The sequence below is a fragment of the Pezoporus wallicus genome, unplaced genomic scaffold (genome assembly GCF_028554395.1).
Source record: "Pezoporus wallicus isolate ANWC-B61680 ecotype Strahan unplaced genomic scaffold, APGP_CSIRO_Pwel_v1 contig_8372, whole genome shotgun sequence".
Taxonomy (NCBI): domain Eukaryota; kingdom Metazoa; phylum Chordata; class Aves; order Psittaciformes; family Psittacidae; genus Pezoporus; species Pezoporus wallicus.
This window is the reverse complement of record NW_026640907.1, coordinates 17256-38149: the sequence shown is the minus strand read 5'-3', so window position 1 is coordinate 38149 and position 20894 is coordinate 17256. Positions and strand designations below refer to the sequence as shown.

General features: G+C 59.8%; 1 protein-coding gene across 1 annotated transcript in view; it reads left to right on the top strand.

Annotated features, from left to right (window-relative positions):
• CLPB (ClpB family mitochondrial disaggregase) overlaps nt 1-20571 on the top strand; it is a 52723-nt gene extending 32152 nt beyond the window's left edge. Inside the window, exons 6-16 of the mRNA XM_057421176.1 lie at nt 726-823; nt 4373-4487; nt 10980-11057; nt 12619-12674; nt 13835-13879; nt 14396-14557; nt 16186-16342; nt 19396-19469; nt 19760-19879; nt 19968-20072; nt 20320-20571. Coding sequence (XP_057277159.1) covers nt 726-823; nt 4373-4487; nt 10980-11057; nt 12619-12674; nt 13835-13879; nt 14396-14557; nt 16186-16342; nt 19396-19469; nt 19760-19879; nt 19968-20072; nt 20320-20571 — 1262 coding nt within the window. The remainder of the gene's footprint in view (nt 1-725; nt 824-4372; nt 4488-10979; nt 11058-12618; nt 12675-13834; nt 13880-14395; nt 14558-16185; nt 16343-19395; nt 19470-19759; nt 19880-19967; nt 20073-20319) is intronic.
• Nucleotides 20572-20894: the final 323 nt, after the last annotated feature.

Sequence of the window (20894 nt, the reverse complement as noted above, 5' to 3'; positions counted from 1 at the left end):
TCAACGCACTCAGAATTCTCCCTTCAGAACCAGACGTGGATTTTCCGCTCCCCCTTTTCCAAACCCTCTGCACTCCAAACCCAGCCACACTTTTCCTTCCTTGCTCCTCCTCATCCAGCTTCAGGAAGAGCTGGAGCAGCTTCATTCCATCCCCAAGCTCTGGAGCCAGCCTCTACGTGCCCATGGGCTGGCAAAGGCTCTGTATGCCATAGAGGAGGTGATGGAGCCACGAGAGAGGTTTATGGGGACTTCCATCCGAGGTGGTCGTGCTCTGGTGGGATATTTAGGAGATGGCATAACAAAACTTAGGGATGGAATCATGGGATGGGGGGGGATGGAAGGATACTTAAAGCTCCTCCAGCCCCAAGCCAATGCCACCTTCCCCTAGGGCAGCTTGCTCCAAGCCCCTTCCAAGCCATTCCCCTTGGCCTGTCCCTGCAGGCTCCTGCTGAGGCTGGAGCGGTCCCATGGGAGCCTTTGTGAGGCTCTGGTGACCACAGCAGCCCTTCCGTGCCAAGGCGTTGTTAGCAGGGGCAGTTCCTGTCCCCATTCCCTGGACACCCGTGTGTGGAACCGCTGGTTGGACATTGCCCCTCTGTGATGCAGATCCCCTTTGGAGCCCAGCTCAGGGGCGGCCCCAGGGATGCCCAGTGAGTGCTTCCTGCTCCTCGTGCCTCAGGACTCGGCTCCAATCCCTGACCCCATCCATTTCTTCCTCCCCTCAGGTGCCAACCCGCTGCAGAAGAACGAGATGGGCCATACCCCCCTGGACTACGCCCGCGATGGGGAGGTCAAGGACCTCCTGAAAGCAGCAGAGACAAAGGTGAGCCCCGGTACCCCCAGGTTCCAGCTTAGGGTGACCTGGAACACCCCAGCACAGCCAGGAGCTGTATGAATCCAACCCATGATGCGGAAGGGAAGAACCCCATTCCTGCAGTGTTCCGGGTACAGGGGTGCGTGTCCTTCCCTCCCGTGTCCATGGTCTTCCTGGGAAGGTGGGGGCAGAGGGGCAGAGGTGCTGTTCTGGAGCCCCATGGCAAAACCAGAGGAAATCAGGGGTTGGTTTAGGTCTGCAGTTCATGGTAAGAAGAAACAGGTCTGAGGATCCGGTGTCCTTGAGTCATGGAGCACACCGTGACGTAGAGTCATGGAGTCATGGAAAGGGTTGGGATGAAGGGACCTTAAAGCTCACCCAGTTCCAACCCCTGCCACGGGCAGGGACCCCTTCCACTGGAGCAGCTTGCTCCAAGCCCCTGTGTCCAACCTGGCCTTGAGCGCTGCCAGGGATGGGATCATGGGGAGCTCCTCCTCACCCAGCACCCCAAGTCCTTCTCCTCAGGCTGCTCCATCTCATCTCCCCCAGCCTCTGGTTGTGCTGGGATTGCCCTGGTCCTTGCCCTTGGCCTGCTTGAACTCCATTAGGTTCTGTGGTCCCAACTCTAGGCTGTCCTTGTCCATGTGGATCCCATGCCTTCCCTCCAGCACAAAAAGCTGGGAATAAACTACTCGGAACGTCCCAGGGAGGATGAGGTGGGAATCGTGTGCTGGGTGAGCGCTCCCTGGAGCCAGCCCTGCTCCCGAGAGCCTGCCCGTGACAGCACGAAGCAGTGCTGGGTTTAATGCTGCACGAGTCGAGGGAGGAGAGGAAGGACATAGATCTATGGGATGTTCCTGCTGGAGACGAGAGCTCTTGTCTATAAACGGGGAGCGGGAGCAGGCGGCGGGTGATGGATACGGAGCTGGGGGGGACGCGGTGCTCGGGGGGCTGCCGCCGCTCCGGTCTCCGCGCTCCGCAGAGAGTCTTTGAGGAGGAATTGCTCATTTTAATCACTGCAGGAGAATGAATTGGCAGCACTGTTAGGGGCTGGGCACATCCCCTAGCTGTGATTTACATACCCCGCTGCCGGAATAGCAAGGAGGTTTCATATGTATGTTTAATGGGTTGGGATCACCCCTTCTGCCTGCGCGAGCAGGGATGCTCCACGTGCTCCCTGCACCAGAGCCCACGCACCCGGAGCTCGGAGCTGGGCACCCTGGTCCAGCTGAAGTGGCCTCACCTGTATCCAGGGCTAAAAGTAGCACCCAAACCTTGTGTCTTCTCTAAGGAAGCAGGAGGAAGCGGCCCCAGCAGTCTTGGAGTCACAGAATCATGGAATAGGATTGGAAAGGACCTTAACATCATCCAGTTCTCGATCTGTGCCGTGGGCACCTCACACTAAACCAGGTCCTGCAGGGATCCCTCCAGCCTGGCCTTGAACACTGCCAGGGGTGGAGCATTCACAGCTTCCTTGGGCAACCCATTCCAGTGCCTCAGCACCCTCACAGTAAAGAACTTCCTCCTTAGATCCAATCTCAACTTCCCCTGTTTCAGTTTGAACCCATCACCCCTTGTCCTGTCGCTGCAGTCCCTCATGGAGACTCCTTGCCTCTTACAAGCCTGTCTTTCCATTGAACCCCTCCTTGTGTGCACCAGGCTGGGTCAGATCCACCTCTCCCATCTCCAGCAGGACTGGAAGGAGTCTTTCAAGCAGGATGAGCCACAGTTCCCCTTCTCCCAGCTCTCTCCCTGCAGGCAGCAGCGAGGACCTGCAGACCTGGAGCTTGTGTCTGCTTCCTCATCTCAAACTGTCTGTAATGGCCTTTATAGAGCAAACAGGACCTGAGAGCAGCTCCAGTGCCTGAAGGGGCTGCAGGAAAGCTGGAGAGGGGCTTGGGACAAGGGATGTAGGGCCAGGCCAAGGGGAATGGCTTGAACCTGCCCGAGGGGAGACTGAGCTGAGCTCTGAGGCAAAAGCTCTTCCCTGGGAGGGTGCTGAGGCGCTGGCACAGGGTGCCCAGAGAAGCTGTGGCTGCCCCATCCCTGGCAGTGCTCAAGGCCGGGTTGGACACAGGGGCTTGGAGCAAGCTGCTCTATGGAAGGGGTCCCTGTCCGTGGCAGGGGTTGGAGCTGGAGGAGCTTTAAGCTCCCTTCATCCATGGAGCTGCTCCACTGGGACCCACAGGGAAGTTATTGCCCTGTACAAAGGCTGATGGCATCTCATACACGTGGGGCTGGTGGCACCAGCCAGAGCTGGAGTGTTTGCTCTTTATCTGGGGGCTTTGCCTCCTGTCAGGCACTGCTCAGCCAGGAAGCACTGGACGTGGGCCTGGATGGGGTTATCCATTCGGGATGTGGGAGCAGCATCCGGCTGTGAGCACACCGGGGTTTCCCCTTCAGGCGGGTGGGCTCAGGGGTGGCTCCTCCATCCGCAGACCCCATGGGATCCTTGTGTGCAGTCCAGGCTGGAGCAGCTCCGGGAAAGGGCCCTGGGGCACCCCAGCTCCATCGCAGTGAGCAGCTGAGCAAAGAAACCCAACGGGGTGCTGGGGAACATCCCCAGGGGCATCACCACGGGGATGAGGGTGCCCTTGTGCCACTGTGCTGGGCGCTGCTCAGGGCACCCCTGGAACATGGGCTCAGGTTGGGTCCTGCTGCACAGCAAAGCTGTGGCCGGGCTGGAGAGGGGCCAGAGAAGGGCCTCAAAGATGCTCCAAGGGCTGGGCAGCAGTGAGGAAAGGCTGAGAGAGCTGGGACTGCTCAGCTGGAGAAGAGAAGGCGCAGGGAGACCTGATCCATGTGCCAGGAGGTAAAGGGGGCTGCAGGGAAGATGGAGGCTCCCTTTGGACAAGGAGTCCCATGGGAGAGCCCAGGGGCGATGGGCACAAGTTACTGCTGGGAGATTCCCACTGGGAAGAAGCAGCCACTGGAATAATGTCCCCAGGGCAGTGGTGACTCCCCAGGGCTGGACACTGTTAAGATGGGGCTGCACAGGGTGCTGGGCATCCAGTGTGGGTCAGGCTGTGCCTGGAGAGGTTGGAGCAGGTGAGCCCTGAGGTCCCTTGCATTGGGATTCCAGGATTATGTTCTCTCCTCGGCCAGCTCTGGCGTGGCAAACATCGCCCATCCCGCTGGGAAATGGGCTGGGTGGGCGCAGTGTGTGGCTCCCTGTTCCTCTGGAGCAGGGTGGATGCCTCCTGTGGAGCACAGGGAAGCCGATCTCCCAATAAAGAGCTCTTCCCAGTGTTTCCTCCGTGCTGCAGAGGGTCTGCTTGCCAGCATTCCCACCAGGATACAGCCCTGCGGGAAGAGCTTGGAGGCTGCATAGGAGACATGGGGAGAGTGGGAAAGCAAATCCAAGTGGCATAGCCAAAGCTTGCTTCTTCCATGTGAGCTTATAACAGGATGGGAGCTCCTTAGGATGAGCTGTGGCTGCTTCCCAGTGCCTGGAGTGGAATTCCAGCTATCCTGGGGGGGGAAGCTCCACGCACCCACCTGATGTTCGTGGTGTTGCTTGGAACAGCCTCTGAGCCCAGCGTTTTCCTCCTGCCCCAGTTCCAGGAGGAGCAGCGCCGGAGGGAGGTGGAGGAGCGCCGGAGGTTCCCGCTGGAGCAGCGGCTCAAGGAGCACATCATCGGCCAGGAGAGCGCCATTGCCACGGTGGGAGCAGGTAGGACCCTGCTCCTCCAGCCCTCATCCCCTGCTCCACATGAGGAGCACGGTGTTCCCTCGGGACCTGACCTGGGGCTGCCTCCGAGTCATTGAGGTGGGGGGGGACCAGTGCTGAGGTCCAGCAGGGATATCTTGGCTGGGGGAGAGAGCCCTTCATGGAGTCATGGAAACATGGCATGGGTTGGGATGAAGGGAGCTTAGAGCTCATCCAGCCCCAACCCCTGCCACGGGCAGGGACCCCTTCCATAGAGCAGCTTGCTCCAAGCCCCTGTGTCCAACCCGGCCTTGAGCACTGCCAGGGATGGGGCAGCCACAGCTTCTTTGGGCCTCAGCACCCTCCCAGGGAAGAGCTTCTGCCTAAGAGCTCAGCTCAGTCTCCCCTCGGGCAGGTTCAAGCCATTCCCCTTGGCCTGGCCCTACATCTCTTGTCCCAAGCCCCTCTCCAGCTTTCCTGGAGTGAGCTGGGCTCTTGTGGTGTGCAGCAAGGTTTGGGGATGCTTCCATCAGAGAGTGCTGGAGCTGAGGTTAAACCCAGAGCAGTTTTTAGGCACGTGGGCCCCAACAGAAGCCACAGACATCAGATGAGCACTGACAGTTGCTCGGAGCATAACTTCGTTATGGTAATCACTGAGACAAAAGGGTGCTGTGCATCTGCAGAGCAGAGCAGGATGGTGGCTGACTCCCTTAGCCCAGGACATGCTGTTACCTCCCCACTGCAAACCTACCCCACGGCTGTGGCAGCAGATCCCCTGCACGGGGTGACCCAGGGCAGGGAGCTGGGAGCCCCACGAGCTCCAGGACAGGCACTGAGCCCTGGGGAGCTCTGAGCTCTGTGTCTCACTGCAGGCACCAGCCAGGCTCCTTCCAGTGCACGTCATGGAGCACACGGCCCCGCAGGGAGGAGAAAGGAGAAGATGGGTCCTGGCTGTCCATTGCAGGCGCTTTTCCATGGGGCAGCCTCTCAGATCCCAGGATGGAGCAAGGGGAATGGCTTGAACCTGCCCCAGGGGAGACTGAGCTGAGCTCTTAGGCAGAAGCTCTTCCCTGGGAGGGTGCTGAGGCGCTGGCACAGGGTGCCCAGAGAAGCTGTGGCTGCCCCATCCCTGGCAGTGTTCAAGGGCAGGTTGGACACAGGGGCTTGGAGCAAGCTGCTCTATGGAAGGGGTCCCGGAGGAGCTTTGAGCTCCCTTCCACCCATTCCGTGGCTCTACGGAAGCAGAGCTCCAGCAAGGCCGGGCTCTGTGCAAAGCCTCCGGATCCTCTTGCACCTCCTTGGCCCGTCGCAGCAGCGCCTGGCAGCCGGAGCAGCGCGGGGAGCGCGGCTTGGGATGGGGCAGAGCGGCCCCGCGGTGCCGGAGGTAACAAAGAGGAGCCGAGGGTGATGGGAGCCGGGCCGGAGCCGCGCAGCGGGGCCGGGGCTGCTGCGGCGGCGCCTGGGGGCAGGAGCGGGGCGAGCCCGGCGCTGTGATTGATGGTGCTGCCGCTCCTGACACAGGTGGTGCTGCTGCCCATTAGAGCAGCTGCCTTTATGGAGGTTTCTCTTATTGAATTAGAGGGAACGTGCTGGATCCCACCCCCCGCCCCGCAGCCTCGGGATATCGGAGCCGAAGGTAGCAGGAGAGGCTCCGGCCCCTCCTCCCCTCTGCCCCATCCCCGCTGCTTTCCCTCCGGAAGAGGGAATTTGGAGGCACGGTTTTTCCTTCCAGCCCCTGCCCCTCTGCCTTTGGGCTGATTTCACTCGTTCCCAGCTGGATTTGCTCCCACTTCGTGGCCTCCTGCTCCCCGGTTTGTCACTCCTCGTCCCGGGATTAGGCGAGCCTGCTGAGCTGTTTAATGCATCACCCGGCCCTTAATTGAATAATCTGATTTAATCCATCACTCGCTGCATGAGCCAAACACTCTCCAGAGGGGCTCAGATGGGAATACAAAGGCGACGTGTGCTCTGGGGGTTGTGTGGAGGGCCGGGGCACTGGGGTTGCTCACACGGAGCTGGTGCTTGGCATCGCTGCCGCAGAGGGCAGGAACCCTTCCCGTGGGATAGAGGTGAGCTCTGCTGCTCTCTCCGCTGCAGGAAGCAGGATAGAGCTGAGCAGGGCTGTGGGGAGCTGAGTGATGATTCCTGACTGGAATCCACAGGGGCAGGAGAGCTGGAGGAGCTTTAGGGAGCTTCATCCCACCCCATCCCATGATTCCATCCCTAAGTTTTGTTATGCCATCTCCTAAATACCCTGCCAGAGCACGACCACCTCGGATGGAAGTCTCCATAAACCTCTCTTGTGGCTCCATCACCTCCTCTATGGCATACAGAGCCTTTGCCAGCCCATGGGCACGTAGAGGCTGGCTCCAGAGCTTGGGGATGGAATGAAGCTGCTCCAGCTCTTCCTGCAGCTGGATGAGGAGGAGCAAGGAAGGAAAAGGGTGGCTGGGTTTGGAGTGCAGAGGGTTTGGAAAAGGGGGAGCGGAAAATCCACGTCTGGTTCTGAAGGGAGAATTCTGAGTGCATTGAGCAGGGAGAATGTTGGAGTGAGCCAGAGCTGCAGGGAAACGGGGCAGTGGGAATCATCCTCCTGGGATCACAGAGTCATAGAATCATAGAATAGTTTGGGTTGGAAAGGACCTTAAGATCATCCAGTTCCAACCCCCTGCCGTGGGCAGGGACCCCTTTCATAGAGCAGCTTGCTCCAAGCCCCTGTGTCCAGCCTGGCCTTGAGCACTGCCAGGGATGGGGCAGCCACAGCTTCTCTGGGCACCCTGTGCCAGCGCCTCAGCACCCTCCCAGGGAAGAGCTTCTGCCTAAGAGCTCATCTCAGTCTCCCCTCTGGCAGGTTAAAGCCATTCCCCTTGGCCTGTCCCTACATCCCTTGTCCCAAGCCCCTCTCCAGGTTCCCTGCAGCCCCTTCAGGCACTGGAGCTGCTCTCAGGTCTCCCCTTCAGGAGCCTTCTCTTCTCCAGGCTGCCCCAGCCCAGCTCTCTCAGCCTGGCTCCAGAGCAGAGCTGCTCCAGCCCTCGCAGCAGCTCCATGGCCTCCTCTGGTCGGATCCTTCCTGGTTCCTACATTTCCTTGTGTAAACCTCCTGCACCGCAGTCAGGTCGGGCTCTGCTTGGGAGCAGCCTTGGGATCGTTTGAGGTTCATCTCCCACATCCCAGTGCCACCAGCAGTGGGGCTGGATCGGTTCCTTTGGGATGCTGGACCAATCCCGGATGGAGACGAGCGATCCCACAGCGGGTGCAGACCCGGATCGCTCACCCCACGTACCCCGACCCGGGCGGTTCGAGCAGCAACCCTGAATGAATTGATTTGATAAATGGACATTTATTACGCTCACAAATTGGCTGAAACCAATTTTGGTCACATCAAGGGCTGAGAACTGCGAGGGTATTGATTTGTGTAAAGTAATACAGTGAATTTATCAGTTCAATAGAGAGCTGAAGGGCCTCTCGGAGACCCCGCGCCGCGCTCGCGCCGTTACTGATGGCCAAAATCAAGTGAGAGCACCACAGCAACGCTGGAAATGGCTCCAGAGAAGAAGGCCCCGGCGTCATCATCCACGTCCTCGCTCGGGCCTGGGGGCTCAGGTGCCTGCATGAGATTCCAGCAGAGCTCAGTGACCTGGAGCTCTTCCTGCCACCCCCTCCACGTTCCCAACGGGAAGGGGACGGCTTTCCAAGAGGCACAGCATGGGCTCCTGCACGGCCACCACCAGCAGGGCTGGAGGCTGCCTTGTGGCTGCAGAGCCCGAGGAGAGGAGGCTCCCCAAGCTGAGGTTCTCCCCCTTCCTGTCCACACAATGGCCTGCTCCAGCCTGAGGGCAGCAGCTCTGCTCCTCCTCATGATGCTGGTGGCCAACCCTCGAGAGCCTCCCATGGCCGGAGGTGCTGGAGCAGGGGGCTCGCTGGCCCCTTTCTGATGGCAGCCAGGACCTCAAGAGCATCTGGGGCTGGAATCATCAGCTTAAGGCTCCTTGTAGCAGAGGTTTTCCATCCCATCACGCCATTGATGGCTCTAACTAATGCCCAGCCCCTTCCAGCCAGGATCACAGCCCTAGCTCCATGGTGGCTGTGTTTTATGGGATGCTTTATATCCCTGGAGTTGTGATGAGCAAGATGAGTGTTTATCCATAAAATCCGGGATGCTGCTGGAGAGGGGAGTGAAAAGAGACAACACTTAACACTTAACCTGGCTGCCTGCAGACCATTGAACGTGCTGACCCTGCCCGTGGTCACTCCATGCCCTGGAGCAGAACTTTATTACCTTTATTAGCTGAGATGCTGCAGACACTGTCAGTGGTCCCGTTATTCCCCATCAATCCTGCAGGAAATATATCCACCCGCGTGGCTGACCTCAGCTTTGCTGCCGTAAAGGGCAGGGATGGAGCACAAGCCATGGTGGGATGCTCTGGGAGCTATGCAGGGGACGTTGGAGCAGCTCTGGGATCACACGGACACCCCCTGCACCTCCATGCCGTGGGCATCTCCTCTTGCTCCTCGTGTGCTGGCTCTTCAGTGGGGGTGATGTGGATGCTGCCTGTGATTTCATGGAATCCTGGAATCCCAATGGAAGGGACCTCAAGGATCATTGCTCCAACCTCTCCAGGCACAGCCTGACCCACACTGGATGCCCAGCACCCTGTGCAGCCCCATCTTAACAGTGTCCAGCCCTGGGGAGTCACCACTGCCCTGGGGACATTATTCCAGTGGCTGCTTGTTCCCAGTGGGAATCTCCCAGCAGTAACTTGTGCCCATCACCCCTGGGCTTTCCCATGGGACTCCTTGTCCAAAGGGAGCCTCCATCTTCCCTGCAGCCCCCCTTTACCTCCTGGCACATGGATCAGGTCTCCCTGCACCTTCTCTTCTCCAGCTGAGCAGTCCCAGCTGCCCCCTTCCCCACTCAGTTTGGTGTCCTCAGGGAACACTTGATCCCCTCATCCACATCACTTAGGAAGGCCCTGAGCAGCGCTGGGCCCAGTATGGATCCCCGTGGTCCCCACGGGTGCCCCTGGTCCCGGTTCGAGGAGGAGATGTTCACCACCACATCAGAGGACAAATCCCTGCCTGCTCTTGGAGCTGGTCCGTGGGGCTGAGCTGCCCCCCCCACCCCAGCCCAGGCAGGGTAAGGCAGAGCCTGGCTCAAAGCCCGGTCTGATTAAGCCTTGACAGGAGTCAGGATGTGTTAGAGCAGCCAAGGGATGGGTAATGCATCTTGATGGTGGCCAGACACAGAATGTCACGTCCTCGTTGTGCTGGGACTCGGCTTCCACTGAATTCCCGCTCCCTGCGCTCCATCCCGTTGCATCGGGTGGATGTGCCTTGGATTTTAGGGTTAAACTGGGCTTTTTTGGCTCTTCAGGCTGACTCCTGCATCACGGAGTGATGCAAACGAGCCACCACCTCCTTGCAGGGTTCTTCCCACCTTCTCCACGGGCTCCCCAAGGATTCGGGATCCAGCCGCACTGCTGCTGCAGCGCTGACTCACCCTCCTTACAGAACCCATCCTGCCTCCCTCCCACATTGACTCCTCTCATCCAGGCCTGGAGCAGGTTCCTGTGGCTCCTGGAGGAGCGAGTTCTCTGCTTTTGTGGAGATGCTTCCTGCCTGTGGGCCCCTCAATCCCAAACCTCCCCTGGCAACCTCCGGACCTGGCTTTTCCCTTCACATCCCCAGCTTGCTCCAAGCCCCTGTGTCCAACCTGGCCTTGAGCACTGCCAGGGATGGGGCAGCCACAGCTTCTCTGGGCACCCTGTGCCAGCGCCTCAGCACCCTCCCAGGGAAGAGCTTCTGCCTAAGAGCTCAGCTCAGTCTCCCCTCGGGCAGGTTCAAGCCATTCCCCTTGGCCTGGCCCTACATCCCTTGTCCCAAGCTCCTCTCCAGGTTTCCTGCAGCCCCTTCAGGCACTGGAGCTGCTCTCAGGTCTCCCCTTCAGGAGCCTTCTCTTGTCCAGGCTGCCCCAGCCCAGCTCTCTCAGCCTGGCTCCAGAGCAGAGCTGGATCCCATTGGATATTGCCATCCAGAGACATAGAAACTCTCCTTTCCCAGCCCTTCCAGCCTTTCCCCACTCCTTCAATCCCCTCCCTCTTCCCATTCCCACTCAAGGAATAACACACAAACCTCGGACCTGCTGCTCTGGTGCAGCATCACTGCACCGGTACGGCTCCATCCCTCCCTCCATCCCTCCATCCCTCCCGGTCCCCCCTCCCTCCCGTCTCCCTGGCAACACTGAGTGCACATCCTGGAAAACTTTATCCACGCTCTGCTCTGGGCAGCTTTCCCAATCCATGCTAACCTGATTAGGTGTCTCTGGGGCCGGGCCTGCCTAATCGAATTAGATGGCACTAATGGCAGCGAGGACTTTGAGTGGGGAGAGAGCAGGAAAACAGAGTGTGTACTTAGTGATAATTATCCCTGCTTCTGTGGCATTGATTTATTTGCCTTTTCCCCCCTTCCCTCCCTCCCCTTCCTCCTTTTTGTTGTTCCCATTGTCTTTAAACGCAGCCATTCGGAGGAAGGAGAACGGCTGGTACGACGAGGAGCACCCGCTCGTCTTTCTGTTCCTGGGATCCTCTGGAATAGGTAAGGATTGGGCTGTGCCAGAGGGATGGAGGGGCTGGGGCTGCTCCTCAGCCCCGGCGCAGCCCCTCTCTCTCTGCTTCTCATACAACACCAGTTTAAGTGTTGCATCCCTCCAGCTGGTGCGGGATCCCGCAGGATAACCCCTGGCAGGCCCCAGGCAGGGCTCAGGCAGCTGCACGCTCAGTTATCCCATCCCAAAAGGGACAGTTTGCCCAGGAAAAGGGTTGGTTTCTGCCTCCACGGGAGAGGTGAGAGCAGGAAGCTGCTGCTGGCAGCTCCAGCCTCTGCTGCCTCGCTCCTATGGACGCGGGAGGCTTTGGAATGACGGGATTTCCTTGACTCCCATAATGTTTGTCCTCAAGCACAAGGAAAGGTAACCAAACACTTGATCCCTTCGTGGAATGGCCAAGATGACTTCCAGGCAGGGAACAAAGTGGCCAAAGCGACACCTGCAACAACCCCAGTGCTCCTCCTGCATCCAGGGCATCCCTCAGCCTCGGGAGGGGGCTGGAGGGCTCAGGGCAGGGACACACACCGGGATCTATGGGTCGCTGCCGGCCACGAGCCGGGTGTTACCTCGAGAGGAGTTGTATAAAGCCCTATAAAACCAGTAAGAAATGGGTTTGGGACTTCACTGCCCTCCTTGTAGGGGCTCAGTGGTGTGAATCACAGCTCTTCAACTCCTCTGTGTGTCCATGGGGGGCTTTTCCACTGCTCCCATAGAAAGGAATACTGGAGAAAAGGAGAGCACCGAGAAGCTGTGGCTGCCCCATCCCTGGCAGTGCTCAAGGCCAGGTTGGACACAGGGGCTTGGAGCAAGCTGCTCTATGGAAGGGGTCCCTGCCCGTGGCAGGGGTTGGGGCTGGAGGAGCTTTAAGCTCCCTTCATCCCAACCCATTCCGTGGTTATAAGTTAAGGACCCATCCTGATTCCCTTACGTTCATACCCTGTGTGAGAGAGCGCGTCTGGATCTGTGTGCTCACGTGTGGGGACCCACAACCCAGCCACAGCCAAAGTGGACAAAGGCAGAACCGCACCAGGATGCTGGGTCCTGGCTCACTTCCCATGTTTGCAGCACTTCTGTGCTGATCTCATTCCGTGATCCTCACGTCCAGCCACCGAAGCCATCACCACCGGCAGAGCTGCGGGGCTGTGTGGTGCAGCACGGAATCAGGGAAGGGTTTGGGATGAAGGGGGCTTAAAGCTCCTCCAGCTCCAACCCCCTGGGGCAGGTTCAAGCCATTCCCCTTGGCCAAAGCCCCTCCCTGGGTTTCCTGCAGCCCCTTTAGGCCCTGGAGCTGGACACAATAAAAGCCCAGGAAACCCATCCATGGTGCCAGGGTGGCAGCAGGAGGGGGTTTCTGGGCAGATCCCGGGGTATTTCCAACAGAACCTGTGTGTTCAATGGACACATCGGGAGGATGGGATCTGATCTCACAACATCTTGGGTGTGTTTGCATGGAGACAACGCTTGTGTTGGCAGTGGTGCCGCCAGCCCTGGTGTTGGCACAGGAGGACGGACAGACCTGGTCTAACACGAGTCTTTTCCTCTCTGGGACAGGTAAAACGGAGCTGGCCAAGCAGACAGCCAAGTACATCCATAAGGATGTCAAAAAGGTAACGCTCTTCCCTCGGCTGATTCATGGAATCCTCATGGAATGGTTGGAAGGGATCTTAAAGCTCATCTGGTTCCATCCTCCCCGGTGGCGGTGGCTTCGTAAGGTGTAGCTCAGGGATGTGAGGTTTGAAGGCACCAAGCGTTTCAAGCTGGGTATTCCACGCTTAGGGCTTGAGATTTAGGCTCTAGGAGGTGCCCAGATCTCTCCCATGGAGAACTGGGGAACGCTGGAGCAGGGAAAAGCCCCCCTCAACCTGTCCCCAGCATCCTCCAGCAGGGAATGGCCACAGGATGGGATGGGAGCTGCAGAGAGCAGATTGAAACAAGGCCATGAACGCGCCTGTTCTGGTTTCTGTTCCTCCTCCTCCCCTAATGGCCTTCCTAAAGCAGTAAATCCCAGCTCCTGGGCTTCAGGCACCTCCATTCCCAGATCCTGGGCTTCAGGCACCTCCATTCCCAGATCCTGGGCTTCAGGCACCTTCATTCCCAGCTCCTGGGCTTCAGGCACCTCCATTCCCAGATCCTGGGCTTCAGGCACCTTCATTCCCAGCTCCTGGGCTTCAGGCACCTTCATTCCCAGCTCCTGGGCTTCAGGCACCTTCATTCCCAGCTCCTGGGCTTCAGGCACCTTCATTCCCAGCTCCTGGGCTTCAGGCACCTCCATTCCCAGCTCCTGGAACTGGTCAATGCCTGGGCAAACAGCACATGGAGGAATCAGTGCAGTGCTGAAGGTTCTGTTAGCTGGGAACATGGAACCATGGGATGGGCTGGGATGAAGGGACCTTAAAGCTCCTCCAGCTCCAACCCCAACCCCTTCCATAGAGCAGCTTGCTCCAAGCCTGTGTCCAACCTGGCCTTGAACACTGCCAGGGATGGGGCAGCCACAGCTTCTCTGGGCACCCTGTGCCAGCGCCTCAGCACCCTCCCAGGGAAGAGCTTCTGCCTAAGAGCTCAGCTCAGTCTCCCCCTTCCTCTTCGTCACAACAACCCCGGGTGTTCTGGGGTGGATGTGGCCACTCTGGCACCACTGGTCCTTGGGAACCCCATATCCACGTGTTGATCCCTGCAGGCAGTGGCCTGGGTGCAGAGGAGCCTTGTAAATGGGATGAGTTTGGAGCACATCCTCAACCCCCACCTCAGGGGTTCCTTTCTCTTGCAGGGCTTCATCAGACTGGACATGTCGGAGTTCCAGGAGAGGCACGAGGTCAGTGCATGGCTTCCCTCTGCTCCCAGGCTGCCACCAGCCCCGGCTTGCTTCCATGGCCTCCAGGAGATGCGTGGTTTGGGGGGGCAAAGGGGGAGCCCAGCAGAGCAGCAGCTTCGCTCCAGCTTCTACATTCCCAAAATGGGAAATAGTGGGGAATTGGGATCAAAGAGCACGGAGCAAGGGAAGCTTTACCACCCCGTGTCTGCGCAGTGTGGGGCTGTGGGGAAGAGCATCCGGGCAGGGAATGGGAGAATCCAGCAGAGCAGAGGCCAGCAGCGCAGAGCGCACCCCTCCTGTCCCACCTCCCACCCCACGCGGGTGCTGCAGGAGAGGGGGGATCTCAGCAGGGTCACCCCAGAGCTGGGGGGGGGGGTGCAAATCCCTTTGGATTTGAGCTCCTTGCTGAGATGAGTCTTCATCAGAGAGCCACGGAATGGGTTGGGAATGCAAAGCCCCCCCCCCAAAGGGGCTTCAGTGTGGCTGAGCTCCACGTGCCCTGTTCCTGCCCCCCAGGTTGCCAAGTTCATCGGCTCCCCTCCAGGCTATGTGGGCCACGAGGAGGGGGGGCAGCTCACCAAGAGGCTGAGGCAGTGCCCCAACGCCGTGGTGCTCTTCGATGAGGTTGACAAAGCCCACCCGGACGTGCTCACCATCATGCTGCAGCTCTTCGATGAGGTACCGCCGCGCTGCAGGCCCGGAGGGAAGGGAAGGGGATGCGGGAGGTGTGCCGGGATGCTCCACATCAGTGGTCCCTTGCGGGCACTGCCACCCAGCCAGGGAGCGGGCTGGTGCTGAGGGCTCCTGATGGAGTCAGTGTTACCTTCAGGCAAAGGCAAAGCCACTGGGAGGGTTGGAAATGTGGGGGTGAAGCCTGGGAATTTGATTGACATGGATTCACGGAATGGGTTGGGTGAGCTCATCCAGCTCCACGTGCAGGGGCACCTTCCACTGGAGCAGCTTGCTCCAAGCCCCTGTGTCCAAGCTGGCCTCGAAGCACGGGCTGAATTCCAATGAGGCTGACCCAAGTAACCTGCAGGATAACTGGGACATGGCTGTAACACGGTGAGCAGCCCTTGGGATCACCCACAAAGCGAGCCCTGTGGTGGCAGTGACACCCACAGCAGCCCACTGGGGTGGCCGCAGCCCTCCTGCAAGGGGCCTGGGTCTCTTATTCCATAGAGTGGAACAGAGAGAGCAGAGGAAGGCCTGGGAAGCCAGGACCTCCCCAGGCAGTCTGCTTCCTCGCAGCTGATCTCCAGCCCAGCGACACAAATCCTTGTTGGGTGCTTGAGATTAACATTTGGGTTATTGCCCTGTCAAGTGCGTGCTGCAGGAATTGATTTCCCATTGAGCTGCTGCTCCCGTGATCTATGCAAGGAAAAATGGAGTTATTAATCCTTCAGAGGAGCACAAAAGCCCTGTAAAGCCCTCGCAGCGCGATGCTGGGGAGCGTCCCTGCCTCGCAGCCCCGCCAGCACCGTGGCAATGAAGCTGCTGTGCAACAGGCAGAGCCCGAGCACAGGGTGCAGGGCAGGGGGCTGGAACTGGGTGAGCTTTCACATCCCCTGGGCTGGGATGCTGGGATTCCTTGTGGGGCTTTCAGACCCCCACAAAGCTCCCCCCCGAGCACGCCCAGGCAGCCCCATGGGGAGCTTGGGACTGACTCATGTGAAGGTGAACGTCTGGGCTGTGTTGCTGCAGGAGGCTGAGTTAGGGGTGCCCACCAGCACCCCCTCCCCATGAGGCGCTTCCCAGAGCTTCCATCAAGGATGTGCTGGATGGGGATGGCTGGGATCATGGACAGGGCAAGTCGCTGCTTCTCTCCTGCTCGAATCCATGGGCATCCCTTTGGAAATGAGACCTCAGAGCAGCTCCAGTGCCTAAAGGGACTGCAGGAAAGCTGGAGAGGGGCTTGGGACAAGGGATGTAGGGCCAGGCCAAGGGGAATGGCTTGAACCTGCCCGAGGGGAGACTGAGCTGAGCTCTTAGGCAGAAGCTCTTCCCTGGGAGGGTGCTGAGGCGCTGGCACAGGGTGCCCAGAGAAGCTGTGGCTGCCCCATCCCTGGCAGTGCTCAAGGCCAGGTTGGACACAGGGGCTTGGAGCAAGCTGCTCTATGGAAGGGGTCCCTGCCCGTGGCAGGGGTTGGAGCTGGAGGAACTTTAAGCTCCCTCCATCCCAACCCATTCCATGATGTAAATAAATCCCCTTTGGGGAAACATGGGCCCCGTGTCCTCCTCCTCACGGTTTGGCCGCATCCTGTGGCGCCTGCTCACGCCGTGCTGTGCCCCCGGTGCTGTTGCAGGGCAGGCTGACGGATGGGAAGGGCAAGACCATCGACTGCAAGGATGCCATCTTCATCATGACCTCCAACGTGGCCAGCGAGGAGATCGCCCAGCACGCGCTGCAGCTGCGGCAGGAGGCCCTGGAGATGAGCAAGAAGAGGATAGCAGAAAACCTAGGTATGGGTCTACCAGTGGTGCTGAGTCCCACACCCCATCCCCAGCACTGCCCCTCCTGCACTGCCTCCGCTTCATGCTTGTCCTCTCCTGGAGCCCTCCTTCTGGGACATCACTTCTTTGGCGATGGCTTTGGGCCACCTTGCAGCCCTCCTCATCCTCTGCTCTCTGCCCCTCAGCTCCTCTCCTTCAGCTCCTCTCCTTCAGCTCCTCACCTTCAGCTCCTCACCTTCAGCTCCTCACCTTCAGCTCCTCTCCTTCAGCTCCTCTCCTTCAGCTCCTCTCCTTCAACTCCTCTCCTTCAACTCCTCACCTTCAGCTCCTCCAACTCCTCACCTTCAACTCCTCTCCTTCAGCTCCTCACCCTTTAGTTCTTCACCCTTCAACTCCTCACCTTCAGCTCCTCTCGTTCAGCTCCTCACCTTCAGCTCCTCTCCTTCAGCTCTTCACCTTGAGCTCCTCTCCTCCAGCTCCTCTCCTTCAGCTCCTCACCTTCAGCTCCTCTCCTTCAGCTCCTCACCTTCAACTCCTCACCCTTCAACTCCTCACCCTTTAGTTCTTCACCCTTCAACTCCTCACCCTTTCCATCCTTCCAGAACCCTTCCAAACACTTCCTAGGCCAGACTAGTGCTGGGAATGGTGCTCGTGTTGAAGAGGTTTGTTCCCTCACTTCCATAAAGGACTGAGCTTCACCCTGTCACGTCCCTGGGATGGGAATCCTGGATCTACCCATTAGGGTCTTGCAGAAACTTCCCCAGAAATGTGAATTAGGAAATCAAAGGAGAATTGGGTAGGGTAAGAGCAGCCTCTAATGTGAACTGAGCACCTCCACTGCAGCAGCAGAGGCCAAATTCATCTGCATCCCTCCAGCACCTCCAGCAGCACCCAGAGGCCCCAGAGCCTGGTTGGTCTCTGCTGTGCCAGGGGTGGATGCATGGAAGGATGGGTGGTGATGCTGCACCAAGGGCTGTCCCCTTTGGCTCTAAACTGCACAGCAGTGTGTGAGCACAGACCTGTTAAGATCCTGTTATGGTCCTGTACGTGGACACATCTTCAGCAGGGCACCTAGGAGTGTGTTGGATGATGAGAAGCTTCCCAAGACCCAGCTGTGTGTGGAGAAGGCTCCTGAAGGGGAGACCTTAGAGCAGCTCCAGTGCCTGAAGGGGCTGCAGGAAAGCTGGAAAGGGGCTTTTGGTCCCTTCATCCCACCCCATTCCCTGTGCCATCAGGGCACCACATTCCCCAAAGCTCCATCTCCAGAGCCCTGCTCGCCGGTGGAGGTGCTGGGATGTACCTGGGAGCTGCAGCATCTGCATCAGCTCCGTGGCAGCAGGAAAACAACGTTGCTTCGGGGCATCAAATCCATCTCCCAGCTTCTTTCTGCCTGTCTCCTCCTGTTTGCTGCGAGCGCTGGGTGCCAGAGCTGCCTTCATGCAGCATCCTGCAGCATCAGCCGCGCCTGGACCTGAACTTTCAGGAATAACATTTCCAAATGCCACGGGCACTCCTGCTAAATGGGGAAGACATCGGATTTCCATTGCCAGCAGCAGCCGCCAGCGCACGCCCGCAGTGAGAGCGCATCCCAGCCCCACTCCTGCCCCCCATCGCCTTCCCCGGCGCTCCTTCCTTCAGTGGGGATGCTCCAAAGCCATGGCCTGGAGGTCCTCAGTGCCAGGGGGCAGATAAATGGGGAGATAAAGGGAAGGAGCTGCTGCTGCAGCGTCTGCACCTCTGCCAGTGGGTGCTACGGGTGGGAAACCTGGATACCGGGGGCAGCTCCGTGTCCTCTGCCTCTCCAGCTCTCATCGGGAATGCTGTGTCACATTCCCATTGCTTATTGACACACACCCCCCCCCTTGGTGTCTATTAGCAGAGAAGGGAAATGGGCTAAATCCCTGTAACCAGAGCCCCCCTGCTCTGCTTCAATGGACTGCAATGTCCAAACCCCACCCTGGGGTGCACCCTGAGGTGCTGCTGTCACCGTGAGAGGTGATGGCACCTCGTGGTTGTGTGCTGGCACCCGTGCGGGTCTGGTAGAGCCCATGAGCCCCTTTCTGCTACTGCCGGGGGTGCAGCGATGCCCATCAGGGCTGCAAAGGTGGGAAGGGCACCCAGCACCCCGCATGGGTCCTTCTCCAGCACCCTGCATGCCTGGATCCCATACGGAGCGCTGGGATGCAGCGATCTCCCCGTGAGCATCCTTGCGTTCCACAGGACGTGGAGTTTGGTGCATGAGGGTGCAGGGAGAGGTGAGGCGAGGGAAACAGAGAGGGTTTGGGTGGCAGGGAGGGAAAGCTGCCCCCGGGCTGGTGGCTGTGGTTGAGAGCTGGGATTCGGGACCAGCCAGACCCTGGCTCCATCTGCAGTCAGCAGAGGGAAGTGGACTGCGGCCAGAGCTGCACAGTGTGAGCCGGGGCTGTCACCGGATCATGGCATGGGCTGGGATGAAGGGACCTTAAAGCTCCTCCATTCCCAACCCCTGCCACGGGCAGGGACCCCTTCCATAGAGCAGCTTGCTCCAAGCCCCTGTGTCCAACCTGGCCTTGAACACTGCCAGGGATGGGGCAGCCACAGCTTCTCTGGGCACCCTGTGCCAGCGCCTCAGCACCCTCCCAGGGAAGAGCTTCTGCCTAAGAGCTCAGCTCAGTCTCCCCTCGGGCAGGTTCAAGCCATTCCCCTTGGCCTGTCCCTACATCCCTTGTCCCAAGCCCCTCTCCAGGTTCCCTGCAGCCCCTTCAGGCCCTGGAGCTGCTCTGAGGTCTCCAGGGTGGAGGGCAGGGAGCAGAGGCCCCTTTCACTGCGCAAGTGAAACACCTCATGCGGGTGCTGTCCTCAGGCACCCAGCGTGTGTAGGGGCAGCCGGGGGGCACCCAGCCCTGCACCAGGGGGCCCAGCGCAGGGACACCCCATTTCCACACCGCTGGTGGTTGGTGGCACACACACGTGGAGGCTCCGGGGCTGTTCCAACGTCCTGCTTGGATCCCACCTCCCGGAGCTGGCAGATGGGAAGGAGCCCGTGGCCCCCACCCAACACCCCGTGTCCTCCTGTCTTTCAGAGGACGTGCAGATGACCGACAGGATCACCATCTCCAAGCAGTTCAAGGAGAAGGTCATTCGCCCCATCCTGAAGGTATGGGGGAGCTTCTTGAGGAGCCCTGAGCTTGGGTCTCCAAGTCCTTTGGTGTAGGCATGGAACCATGGAATGGTTTGGGATGAAGGGACCTTAAAGCTGAGCCAGTTCCCTGGCAGTGCTCAAGGGCAGGTTGGACACCGGGGCTTGGAGCAAGCTGCTCTATGGAAGGGGTCCCTGCCCGTGGTTGGAGCTGGAGGTGCTTTAAGGTGCCTTCGTGCCACGCCGCTCCCTGTCTCTGTGACCCCATCCTTCCCATCCCATTGACCCCCCTGCCCCGCTCCCCGCAGGCTCACTTCAAACGTGACGAGTTCCTGGGCAGGATCAATGAGATTGTCTATTTCCTGCCCTTCTGCCACGCGGAGCTCATCCAGTTGGTCAACAAGGAGCTGAACTTCTGGGCCAAGAAGGTAAGAACCACCCCTGGCCTCGAGCTGGCTTCTCAGAGGAGCAGGGCGAAGGCACCGCGCGCTCGTCCTCCTCTTCCTCACCCACCAGGCCAAGGCGAGGCACAACATCACCCTGCTCTGGGACAGGGAGGTCATGGATGTGCTGGCTGATGGCTACAACCTGCACTACGGAGCCCGCTCCATCAAGCACGAGGTAAGGGCAGGGATGGAGCTCGGTGGCTGGGCTGCGCCTGCCCCATCCCTGGCAGTGCTCAAGGCCACGCTGGACGCAGGGGCTCGGAGCAAGCTGCTCCGTGGAAGGGGTCGGAGCTGGAGGAGCTTTAGGCTCCCTTCGTGCCGCCCCATCCCACGGCGCTGGCGTGCGGTGGTGCCCGAGGGTGGGCTTCAGAGCTCGCAGCCCCACCAGGACCCCCTCAGCGGCTCTGCGGTGGTGCCCGCAGGTGGAGCGGCGCGTGGTGAACCAGCTGGCCGCTGCCCACGAGCAGGACCTGCTGCCCCGCGGCTGCACCCTCCGCATCGCCGTCGAGGGCTCGGACAAGCAGCTCCTCAAGGGCCAGGAGAGCTCGTCCCCGGGCGCTGGGGCGGGCAGGGTCCCCACGCTGCGCCTGGAGATCGTGGAGCAGGGCAGCAGGGCCCGCAGGCTGGACATCCAGCCCCCGCTCAGCCCCGAGAGCATCACCTACTTCCTGTAGGCAATAAAGCACCCGCAGAGCGCACACCGGCCCCGGGGGGCGAGGACGGGCAGGGGCTGGGGGTTCTGTGGGTGCTGGGGAGGTTCTTGAGGAGGGGAGGGAGGCTGCCGGGGCACCCGGGGGGGGGGGGGGGGAGGTCCGCTTGGGGAGGACGGAGGGGGGGGGGTTCACTTGGGGAGGACGGGGGGGTCGCTTGGGGGGGGGGGGGGGGTCACTTGGGAAGGACGGGGAGGGGTTTGGAAGGAGGTGGGGGATTCGCTTGGGGGGGGGATTCGCTTGGGAAGGACGGGGGGGGTTTGGAAGGAGGGGGGGGATTGGCTTGG